General features: G+C 37.5%; 1 protein-coding gene across 5 annotated transcripts in view; it reads left to right on the forward strand.

The window, feature by feature from the left end:
* MPP5 (membrane palmitoylated protein 5) overlaps nt 1–12,673 on the forward strand; it is a 79,774-nt gene extending 67,101 nt beyond the window's left edge. For all 5 annotated transcript variants that reach the window (XM_032405353.1, XM_032405351.1, XM_032405355.1 and 2 more), the window contains exons 13-15: nt 639–841; nt 1,625–1,735; nt 8,112–12,673. In XM_032405353.1, coding sequence (XP_032261244.1) covers nt 639–841; nt 1,625–1,735; nt 8,112–8,288 — 491 coding nt within the window. In that variant the 3' untranslated portion in view covers nt 8,289–12,673. The remainder of the gene's footprint in view (nt 1–638; nt 842–1,624; nt 1,736–8,111) is intronic.
* The last annotated feature ends 31 nt before the right edge of the window (nt 12,674–12,704 follow it).

Genomic DNA, 12,704 nt, shown 5'->3' on the forward strand with positions numbered 1-12,704 from the left:
TTTTTTTTTTTTTAAAGATTTTATTTATTTATTTGACAGAGAGATAGAGAGCACAAGTAGGCAGAGAGGCAGGCAGAGGGAGAGGGAGAAGCAGACTCTCCACTGAGCAGGGAGCCCGACACGGGGCTCGATCCCAGGACCCTGGGATCATGACCTGAGCCGAAGGCAGCCGCCTAACCGACTGAGCCACCCAGGCGCCCCTCAGCTCCTGGTTTTTTAAACTGATGCAGAAGACAAAAATTGAGACCTAATCTCTGAACACAGAAGTTCTGTTTAGATTATATAATACCTGGGGGGTGGGGAGGGTTAAAAAAAAAAAATCTTAGTGGAAATAAACTTTAGGAAAAGATGAGTGGCAGTGTTTTAAATGTCAGAAGTAATTTAAAGTGTAAGCATAAAATGTGTTAAGGCAATTAAATATAACTATTATTAAGATACTAAAACCACATTTTTGTTCATTTCTCAGTCTAGAAATAAACTGAATCAGTGTTAAACACATGGGCTCTTAAGATTTCCTCAGTTCATCTTTTTACATTTCATCTGTATTACAAAATTGAAATTGTCCCTGACTAGCAGAATTATCCCCCAACCTTCCTCTGATCCATGCCCGTTATTTTTACCTGATTTTGTTTGCCTAGATACAACTCGGAGCAGGCGAGACCACGAAGTCGCCGGCAGAGATTACCACTTCGTATCACGGCAAGCATTTGAGGGAGACATAGCAGCTGGGAAGTTCATCGAACATGGTGAATTTGAGAAAAATTTGTATGGAACCAGCATAGATTCAGTACGGCAGGTGATCAACTCTGGCAAAATATGTCTTTTAAGTCTTCGTACACAGGTAAATAAAGTTCTCATACGTTTTTTTCCCCCACTGATCCTCTATGTTTTTTAATGGACAAAAGAGCTTAGTCTCTACTATTTCAGTTATAAACATTTGATTTAAGAAAAGTATAAATTACTGAATGCCTTCAGAATTCCTTATATTACTTGGGCTAACATATTTATCAAAGCACGTTGTCTTAATTAATGACGTTTTTAGATAGAAAAGGGCATGTTCCTGTAATCCCTGTTTTGGTAGAGTGCTTCAGTTCAGGAACACACGGTCATGCAATGGCCAAGGCAGGATCAAAACCAGTCTCCTAATTCAAACAGTCTGCTTTCTTTCGGGTGTACTTTTCCAGAACTTCTTTTGTGTGTGTGTGTGAAGTTTCTCTTTCTATTCTGCTTGCGTTTAGACCCTGGCACATGGTAACATTACTCCTTATTTCTGCTTCCTCGAAAATGGATTTTGAATATGGTTATTTATAATCTTTATGTGATCTTATTAGAGGATATTTTAGCATCACAGTTGTAGACCTTCAATGTCATTCATTTTTATTTCATTATATAAACAGGGTAAGCTAATTTTATGTGTTTGTGTGTTCCAGGTACACAATATATTCTTACAGTGAATGGTAGGATCTGGAAATACTGTGAATTGTTTGTTACAAAGATGTTTGGAAACACTCATAGGCGATGTTTGTTTGTTTTTTAATGACATTATTATTCCAAGTATATTATTGGGAAGTAGTTAAATAATGAAAATTATTGTAAATATCCAAAATATCTTTTGTTTAAATAGTCCTTGAAGACTCTCCGGAATTCAGACTTGAAACCATATATTATCTTCATTGCACCCCCTTCACAAGAAAGACTTCGGGCATTATTGGCCAAGGAGGGCAAGAATCCAAAGGTAAAGTTATTATATTGTTGTACTGTTCCATTGAAAGTAAACATGAAACAGTCATGACATAATGTGTCACAGTGCTTAAAAGCTATATCAGCTTAAGTTTTCAAACTGATTATTCTTTCTACCCTATCACTTTTCCCAAAATTGCTGTTGTTGCCTCTGGCTGGACTGTGGCAGCTCTCCAAACCAGGGGCTTCTCTTGTTGTTCCCCACACATTCCCCATAGCTACCCCAAATGTATGGTTACCTTTGGTATTCCTTGAAACATCCTTAATCTTCTTCACATGGGTCTATGTTATTTCCAGTAGGGATTACCGTAACCCCCTGCCCTCTGCTCCCAAGAAAAAAGTTCTCTGCAGATTCTTAGGAATTACCCACTTTTTTCTGCAGATACTCTGCATATGTGGGGAGCCAAATCTTGCTTTTCTCTGATTGAAATTTATGTTCTGTTTGTCTTCTCCCTTTGGTCTTCTCACATGATCTGAAATGGTAAATTTTTTAAAAATTATTTTAGATGCAGGACATGGTTGAGGGTAGTTCACATTTTACTAAACATTATTAATAATAAAATTATATTAATGTGTTAATCCGAAAGCATTGACTTTATTTAAATGTGTGAAATGAAAACTGTCAAGTGACTTACTATATTGAAGTAACAAATACTTTTCCTTGTTTTTTGCTGATTTCTTAAATATTTTTGTTTTACAGAGGAATCATTCAGTTCTCCTCATTTCATTTGCTCTCTAAATCTCCTTAAAAGCCATAAGCACACATCATAACACATTTCTTTATAAGATCCTTAAAAGTCAGTAAAAGCATATCACTCCTTTCCCATGATTCTTGGCTGTACACCATAGCCACCAACCGTCTTTCTTCTTCCCCAAGATAGATCTTTTTCCATTCTCGATCTACTTAGTATTTCTTATTCAGTCTATATGTGAAGGTTGTATTTTTCAATGTCTTAGGCAATAGACAGTCAAGGATTTTCCCATCCTACATGATGAGCATAATTCTGGTTGCTTTGTTTAGGCTAAATAGGTCGGCTGGCTAAAGTAGTGTTCACAACACCCTTTTCCATGTTTGCCACACAATCGTAAGTTCATAAATTAGTGGAGTCAGAGTATCTGCTGTTCTTAGCACTTGGGATGATACCAAAAAAAAAAAAAAAAATGAGACATGGTCACTGGCTGTTCTTGAGGGGGATCACAATAAAGAAAACAAAACTATGAAACTAAGTGCCCAGTAACTACTTTGGTAGACCACAAATACCATGGTTGTTTAAGGAAAAGGATGGACTAGAGTGGACTTCTTCCTGTTTGTTCAGCCTAATTTTTCTGTTTTCTAATACGCACACTTATTTTGTTATGTTTTTCTTCTCCAAGGATTCAGTATCATGCAAGGGCTATATACCATTCCAAAACAGGTTAGGCAGCTTTCTTTGGATTGGTAGTCTCAGATAGTGTTCTCATGGGATTATTTATCCTATTATTTATTTTGAATTAGCTATCCCCAATTGAGTAAGGTCTAGAAAGATACCAATTATACATATTTTTAAAGGAAGAACTTAATCAGTACCAAAATGTTTTAACACTTTACAGTATGCTTGATTTTCTAATGAGAATTCTCTAATTTTTAAAAATTAACTTCATTGAAATTATTTTATATACAATAAAATGCATACGTTTTATTCAGTGAGTTTTGGCAAAATGTATACCTGTGTCACTGCCATGCCAGTTGAGATTTAGAACATTTTCATCACTCTAGAAAATTCTCTCGTGCTTCTTTGAAGTTAATACCCCTCCATTCTTCCCTAGGCAACCACTAATTTGCTTTCTGTCACCATAGATTTATTTTGTCTGTTCTAGAAGTTCATATAAATGGAACTTAAACCATAGAGTTTAAGTTTGCATCTGGCTTTTGATCAGCATAATGTTTTTGAGATTCATCAACATTGCGTCTAGTAGTTCATACCTTCGTATTGCTGAGTGGTATACCATGAGCTAAGTATATCACAAATATATTCATCAGTTAAAAATTATTTGGGTTTCCAGTTTTGAGCTGGTGTGATTAAAGCAGCTCTAAACATTCATAGTCTTGGGCGCCTGGGTGGCTCAGTTGGTTGAGCGACTGCCTTCAGCTCAGGTCATGATCCTGGAGTCCTGGGATTGAGTCCCGCATCGGGCTCCCTGCTCAGCGGGGAGTCTGCTTCTCCCTCTGACCCTCCCCCCTCTCATGCTCTCTCTATCTCATTCTCTCTCTCAAATAAATAAATAAAATAAAATAAAATAAAAAATAAAATAAACATTCATAGTCTTTTGGTGGACATCTATGTTTTCGTTTCTCTTGAATTGCTGGATCAAAGGGTAAGTGTATATTTTAACTGTATAAAGCTGCCAAACTGTTTTAAATCCGTTTGATTCCATTTGTTCCCACTTTGGTTCCATTTGTTCCACATCCTTACCAGATTTTGCTTTTGTTGGTTTGTTAAGAATTTTTCCCATTCTAGTAAGTGTGAAGTGTTATCATTAAGGTTTTCATTTGCATTTGCCTGATGACTGTTAGTATCTTTTCATGTAGTTATTTAGGCATATTCTTTTGTGAAATGTCTTTTTTTTTAATTGGGTTGTTTTCTTACAGAATTGTAAAAATTCTTATATATATTCTGGATATAAATATTTTCTCAAAATCTTTATCTTTTTTAATGATAATGTTTTGTGTTTTGAAGATCAGAAGTGTTTTAGAGAAGCACACTTTTTTATTTTTCTTACGGTTAATGATTTTTGTGTACTGTCTAAAAAAAACTTGCCTGCCCCAAGATTATAAAGATTTTATCCCATGTTTTCTTGTAAAACCTTTCTTGTGTTAGCTTTTACTTTTAGGTCTATAATCTCTCAAACTAATCTTTTTCAGTGTGAAGTAATGGTGGTGATTGGTTTGGTGTTTTTGTTTTTTTAACACATATGGAGGATATTCCATTGCTCTAGCATCATTTCTTGAAAAAGACTATCCTTTTTCCCATTGAATTACATTGATACCTTTTTTAAAAATGACCTGGCCAAATATGTAGCAGGAAGCAGAGTGGGGATTATTTCTGGACTCTATTCTGTATTTATGCTAATATCACAGTCTTGATTACTGCAGCTTTATTAAAAGTCTCAAAAAACAGTCATAAAAAGGAATGAAATACTTATACATGGTACAACATGGACGAACCTTACAAACACTGTAAGTGAAAGAAACCAGTCACAAAGTACCATATATTGTATCATTCTGTTTTATGGGATGTCCAGAACAGGCAAAACTACAGGGACCTAAAGTAGATTAGTGGTTGCCTGGGGCTGGGGTTGGGAGAGAATGGGGAGTGGCTTCCTATAGATATGGGGGTGTTGGCTGGGGAGAGGGAGATGAAAACACTCTAAAATTGTGGTGTTGATTGCACAGCTCTGTGACTATAGTAAAAACAGTTGAAATCATTCACTTTAAAATAGGTGAATTGTAAATGAATTCTATCTCAAGAAAGCCATTACCAAAAAAGAAGAATCCCAGCAGGTGTTTCTATAGAAAGTTAAAAGATGATTTTTAAAATTTATATTGAAATTAAAAGGAATAACTAAAACACTTTAGAAAAAGAACTAAGTCAGTGGCGCCTGGGTGACTCAGTTAAGTGTCCAACTCTTGGTTTGGCTCAGGTCATGATCTCAGGTCATGGAGTGGAGCCCCGTGTCAGGCTCCACACTCAGCAGGAGTCTGCTTGAGATTCTCTCTCCCTCTGCCCCTCCCCCCCACCCGCCCCACTCTCACATGTGCTCTCTCCCTCTCTCAAATAAATTTTTAAAATTTTTTAAGATTTTATTTATTCATTTGACACAGAGAGAGAGAAGGAGAGAGCTAAGCACAAGCAGGGGGAGTGGCAGGCAGGGGAGAAGCAGGCTCCCTGCTGAGCAAGGAGCCCAATGTGGGGCTCAGTCCCAGGACCTTGGGATCATGACCCAAGCTGAAGGCAGCTGCTTAACCAACTGAGCCATCCAAGGGCCCTCAAATAAATAAATCTTAAAAAAAAAAAAGTTGGAGGCCTTTTGTCTTTGTTAATTTTATTATTTGTCTTTCTATTTAACTGACTTCTACTTTGGCTTTAATTTGCACTTGCTCTGGTTTCTGAAGAAAACTTAGATCTTTAAGTCTTTTTTTTTTTAAGATTTTATTTATTTGACAGCACAAGCAGAGGGGCAGCAGGGACAGGGAGAAGCAGGCTCCCCACTGAGCCAGGAGCCCAATGGGGTGCTCGATCCCAGAACTCTGGGATCATGACCTGAGCCAAAGGCAGACACTTAACGACTGAGCCACCCAGGCGCCCCTCTTCTTTTCTAAAACGAAGTTATAAATTTCCCTCTAAGCAGTTCCTTAGTTGCATCCTACAAATTTTGACATTGTTTTTTCTCATTTTTCTCATGTCTCTTCTCATGTTTGTCATTTTCTTCTTGAACAGATGGGTTATTTAGAAGTATGTAATTTCCACATATTGGGAGATTAAAAAATATTTTACTGATTTATAATTCCACTGTGGTCAGAAAACATAGCCTATAAAGATGTGAATCTTTCAGAAATGTTTTCAGCCTTATTTTATGACCCAACATCAGTTCTGTCTGGGTGCATGTTCCATGCACACCGGTGAGAATGTATAGAGGCTGGTGTATCTTACTGCCTTTTTATTCCACTTATGTTTCCTCTCCTTTGGTATTTCCAGTAGTGCTTTTTATCATACATAGAAGTGTTGAATAAAAACAAGTCCTCAATTTTAACTCTGTGCTAATCAGGAAAGTGATGGTGTTCTCACTGGATGCAGAATGTAAATAATCAGTTAGTCTGATTGTACTCTGAATCTCTCTGCTAGAATGGGGGCCTGAGAGTGGTAAACTGGTAGTATGAACTGTTACAGTCAATTTTGCCTACAGGCCAGTTTTTTCAGTCCAGAACTTTTTGAGCAAAAACATTTTGTTTCATCTTAGTCATGCATTGTAATTTGAAAAATAGGATGAAATTAAAACCTAAATTAAAATAAATGGTATAAGCCATTTTGGCAAAAGACAAAATAATGCCTTAAATTTGATAAAAACTAGGTGGATTGGTTCTTTATGTGAATCTATGTGAGATGTAGGGCTTTACATTTCAACTCTAGCACCACAAAGTTTAGATTCTGTTTTGACTTCTGGAATGTTCTTTCAATAGTCTTGGGTTATGAGTAGACCTAAGTTTTAGCAAGAATGTTACAGTGTGTTCAGTTATAATGGTGTAGGAGAGTCCCCTAGGAAACAAAGGATTCTGTGTACCACAGCCAGATGCACAACATTCCAGAATGAAAATTAGAGAGCCGCACAAGAAACTGCCTCAGGACAGGCCGGAGCTGTCGTATTTTCAATATGTTTTCCTACTGTTAAAGAAGTTCAACCAGCTGAATAAGTTGTTTTGTATTGTGGGTCCAATATAGTATTGGTGTGTGACTTTTATATCGGAGACATTTGGACTTGAGTTAGTCCTCTTCATTGATGGGTGATTTGGGGGCAGTTTTACTTTCTTGAACACATGTGCCTGGTAATCAGAGGATTCTGTGTAAGTTTCACACCCTACCTTACTACCTGCTCATCTGTGTGAAACAGCTGTTTCCTTTACCCAGTGTTTTAAAGTAGCCTGCTCTGTATCATTTCCCAAACTCTTCTTAGAATACTTTTTTTGCATCTCTAAAACCTACTTGGTGTACTGAAAACAGAGAAGCTTTAAACTAAAGCCAAGTTAATTCCCCCAGAACATTAGATTATTAAATCTTGGGTTGACCGGCAGTGTTTTCATTGAAAGATACCCATTCTATTGATCCTTTTCTTTTCCCATAATGTTTACCCTGCTTAACTCTGTAATAGATCTAAAGGACAGCAGATCTTTAAAAAGCCAAGAGTAGATGGCATTTTGGGTCCTACCAACCTTGCTTCAACCTGAAAGTTTCACTCTGTATTACAAAAGATGTTATTTTTTAGGGAAAGGTTATGATGTTCTAAAATGCTTGAAAACAAATGTTTGTAGGGAATTCTAAGTAACAGTCTTTGCCTTGAAGCCTCTAGTGAGTAAAACAGAAATACATGAAAACCTGAGTAGCAGTATAAACAGGTTATATTGAGTCCCAAATGATTCAGTATGAGTCCTGAAGACACCAGAGCAAAGGATGATAATCACTGAGGCCATCACTGGGTTGAAGAGGAGCTCCTGAAGTGGCATATTTTGAGAGACAGCAAACAATAGAAGGCCATTTTTTTGTTCTTCAGTCATCTCTGACTCATTGTATATTTTGGTAAGGAATGGAATTACCTCAGTTTTTGTCTTCTCTTTCCAGCCTGAAGAGTTGAGAGAAATCATTGAGAAGACTAGAGAGATGGAACAGAACAATGGCCACTACTTTGACACAGCAATTGTGAATTCAGATCTTGATAAAGCCTATCAGGAACTGCTTAGGTTAATTAACAAACTTGATACTGAACCTCAGTGGGTGCCATCCACTTGGCTGAGGTGAGGGAAACATCCATTCTATGACATGATTGGACTTGATCTGGCAAACTGCCACTAGGAAGAGAGCCCTGATACTTCAGCAAGACCCTGAGGTGGCAGGCCAAATAAGCTGTAGACCTGTTCTTTGATCTCAAACTAGTGAGAAAATTCCCTTAGGCAATTTGTGCATAGCAGTCTTTATTCTCTGTACATGGCTTTAGAGGTTCTTGCCTCCTCTGGGGATTCTAAATGGAAGCTTTCAACAGACCAGTTCCATTTTATCCATGTAAAAACCTTTTAATTCTGTTTTCACCTAAATCTTTTCTGCCTGGTCCTATTTCCATGAAAAAACTTGTCTGTATATACACAACGGTCCATGTCTCACATAGTTATAAATATTGATGCTATTTAACGTTAACTTAAAGGACTTCATGGCGGGGCCGGGTGAGGGGAGCTGTGCTTCTGTGTACTGGGCGGGACAGTATTTGGTTAGAAGGCTGGTTTTGTCATCAGAAATATTTTCCTAAAATGTAAAAAAAAAATGGCACCACTTTGGTCTCAAGCTACTCTGTTAGGCTTGAATTCATTTGTGTGTCTTTTAATTCTAAAACATTCCGTTAGAAACACCAGTTTTTTAGCTCAGACTTTGTGGATCAGATTTCACTGCACACTCAACAGATTCTGATCTAGTTAAATATATATAGCATATGCTGATTTTTTTAATGATTTTCTGAAGTTTTTGCTTAAATTATCACAAGTGATTCTATAACCTTGCTTCCTTCTCTGATCTGCATAGTACAATAGAATGTATAAGTCACACTTTCATGAATGGCAGATGGTCATATAAACTGTTTTTTCCTCATGATGCAAATCGTTTTTCATATACACAAGAGGACATAGCACATTTGACAGTTTTGCATTTTTATATATGAGCACAGTATAATTTGATGACTGTGCCATATATAAGTAATAAACTGGAATTCTGGGATAAATATAGCTGCTGTGCTGTATACTAATATTTAATAGGTGACAAATGGTCATTGGTAACACTCATTCAGCATTGGAATAAAATTATATCCAAGGGGAAATACTGTAACAACTGACTTTGAGATCACAAGGAAAGGATGACCTGAAAGTCATTTGAACATTATAGGAAAAGAACATGGGGGTGAGGGGGGGTTAAGCATACAGAAGCAGGTTTTTATCCTATCAAATTCTGCCTCTTAGCGACCAGAATGCAATGGCTTGCTAAATCATAAATGTTTAAGCTAATGGGATTTTCATACGGTCTCTATAGCTGTAGCTATAAAATTCAGCTTCTGCAATTGGCATGGAAAGTTAATTTGTAGTCTTTTCAAGTCTTTAGGGATGGTGTGATGTGTGTCAAACGACCTCAAATGTGAATGTCTTGATTTTATTTTTATGACTTTAGCTACAGCATTACCTGTTCCCAAAGCTAAACACTGGAATAACATGGAGTTGTCACTTAATTTAACATAAGCAATTGTTGTAAATGAGTAGTTTGTCTCGTTGTTGTGTATATATTTGATTTCTATGTAATTTTACTTGAACAAATGTAGATAGTTATGTTGCCTTTTCTGTTCAAATCTGCATGGCCTGAAGTCGGCTGCAATGTGTCTTATATGGAAGTACTTTCAAGATAACCGTTCCTTAGGAAGAAAGTAACATTCCTGGGTCAGGGGAAGGAATGCCATACTATCTTTTCAGATCTGAAACACTCCAGTTTAGGACAGAGAAAACGAAGGAATATTAGCACTTAATCTTTTCAGTTTTCCAGTTTACTTTCTCTTAAGGAATGAAAGGTAGTCTATGGTAGACAATGGAGTTTTATGAGCTGCTTTTCGTAACGGACAACTGTTTTTGGCCCTAAGATCTAAAAGGTTGGCGGTTGAAGTAGCTGTTGTGCCGGTTCCTGAGTTACCCTGCAGACCGTAGAGCCACACGAGGGCCATGTGCTTTCACAGGCACATGCCATGTCATAGTATACTCTTAGCTGACAAGAGATTTTGGGGGTCAGTGAAGTCCTACAGTTCTCTCCTTATCAGCAATGGGAGAGGGACAGAAATGTTTATGTCCCAAACTTTTCTCCGTCTCAGTGACATGGATGTGTTGATATTCAACACAGTCCCTAAACAAAGTGAAAACTTAGTTGTTTGACCTCCTTAAAAAAAAAAAAAAAAAAAGCCTTGCTATACACCCAGTTGTCCAGCTGCTCTGGCCAGTTGCATTTCCTGTCCTTTGTGGCTCTGATTGGAGACCCCAGTGTGGGGGAGGTCTTAACCACTTACAGGAATGATAGCAATAGCTAATAAAATGCACGGGTAGTTCAAATAAGGAAATACCTTCCTTTGCTAAATTTTCCTATGTCAGAACAAATGGAAAAGAATAGTATTTAGACTAATCCAGATTTGCTTTGTGTGAGAAATGTAGTATCTGGATTTTCTTTCTCCTTTTCTCATGGCCTAAGGAATAAGTATTGATAAGGAATAATTTGAATGTAGATTTGTGAATGTGTATGGAAACTATAAACCAGGGATTTAGCCTTAATAAAAGGTAACCTTTCTGACATCTATTGTTAATCCTCCTTTGTACTCTTATCTTGTATCCGCACTCTTATTTTGAGTTGTCATACTGCACACTGTATTGTAAAAACAAAGTAAAATTATATTTCAAATAAAACCATTGAGTACGTTCTGTGTTTACATCCTCTGCTAGTCAAGGTTTCAACTCACCTAACCACTCGGTCTGCAAGTTTTTGCCAGAAATAAGTCCACTGGAACCTCTGCGTGAAACATAAAATAACTTTTAATTTATTCTTCATGGTAGGGGAGTGCCCCCTATTGGCACAGACATAGGTTCTGTTTCCTTGTTTTAAAAAAATTTTATTAAAGATAGCGTAACACTGGGAACTTAAACATCTTCTAGGAAAAAACGTATGTAATACTCGGGCAAATTCCACTTATATGCAGCCAAGGATTTGCGGGGACAAAGGCTAGGGATGTGAATTGACAAATACATAACATTCACTTTTCTACTGTACCACTCTAGATCTCCCAAAGGAGGCAATCATACCAACAAAAAGTGTCACACATACACACACATCTGGCTTTCTATTCATGATCATTCCCTTCCCCTATGGATCACATCACCCCACGCAACAAATCTGGTTCACAATTTTCTTCTGGTTTCTAAGTTAACGATATGCTAAAACCATAAAGTCATCGCAGTTTTGTAGGGAGTTTAGCCAAGGCCAATAAAAAAGAGCTTTAAGAAGCCACAGGAGAAATCTAGGTGCTTCTCTGGCCTCGGCGGGTGAAGGTGAACACTGAATTTACCTAAGTGAAAAACCATTAAGTAATCTGGGCTCTCATACCCTTTGAGCTATTTTTTGCCTCCTAGAGAGGCAGAACATACTGCTTAAGAACCAAGGCCTGCATCCTAGCTCTGCTGTCTGACCTGACAAAGCCTCAGTTACCTCATCTGTAAAATGGAGAGAATAGTATTTACACCTCACTCCGGTGTTGGGAGGAGTAACATTGAACTGCTTAGGAACTCACCTGTTGGTTTTCCAATCACTACTGAAGTTACTTACAGAATAAAACCTCCGATTCAAAACAGGGTTTACCAAAACTCAGCTCCTCCAGGACAGGCCTTAGATCTTACCTTTACCCAAAGTTTTAAATACAGGGGAGGCAAGAGAGGTTAGAAGGGTATAAAAACAACACTGAAGGTAGACTGCCTGGATTTAAATCCCGGATTCACCACTTTCTAGCTTTTTGACTTAGGACCAATTACTCCAGCTCCTTGGGCCTTAAAGTTTTCTTCTGTGAAATGTGGGATTAAAATAACATGTATGTCTTATGGTTGTTGTGATAATATAAATAAAACACTTGAAGCAGGGCCTGGCACATAACTAAGATTATTTTGTAGCAGGTATTAAATGTTCGCAAAATTACTTGGTACTTTAAAAAGTCTAGGCTTACGATATCAGTTGACTTAAGTACAACAACATAAGCCAAGTGTTAACAATTTTACCCAAACTGTTCCATAGCCAGTCACCTCAGAAACGCCCAGGACTGGGTACAAGAAAGCCTGAGTAAACATGGATGGCTCACCAAATCAAGCAGCACGAAAAACCTCAGTCAGCTCCTGATATGGCCACTCAAATGCCTCATCTTCCTATTTAATGGAAGACAGCAAGTGTTACTGCTTATAAAAAGTTACCTTATTATTCTCAGATGAGAATTATTTTTTCTTAGATTAGGAAAGAAAGTATTAATAACCCCTCTTAACTCACTGGCATGTTTATGAATACCCCAAAATTCAACAATCATCCCAGTAAGCTTATCGGGAAAACACGTACTATGAAGGGGCAGGGGGAAGGAGGAGACTCTCCATGTCCTCCATGTCTGCAGAGGAA

The sequence above is a fragment of the Phoca vitulina genome, unplaced genomic scaffold, assembly GCF_004348235.1.
Source record: "Phoca vitulina isolate PV1807 unplaced genomic scaffold, GSC_HSeal_1.0 scaffold7, whole genome shotgun sequence".
Lineage (NCBI taxonomy): Eukaryota > Metazoa > Chordata > Mammalia > Carnivora > Phocidae > Phoca > Phoca vitulina.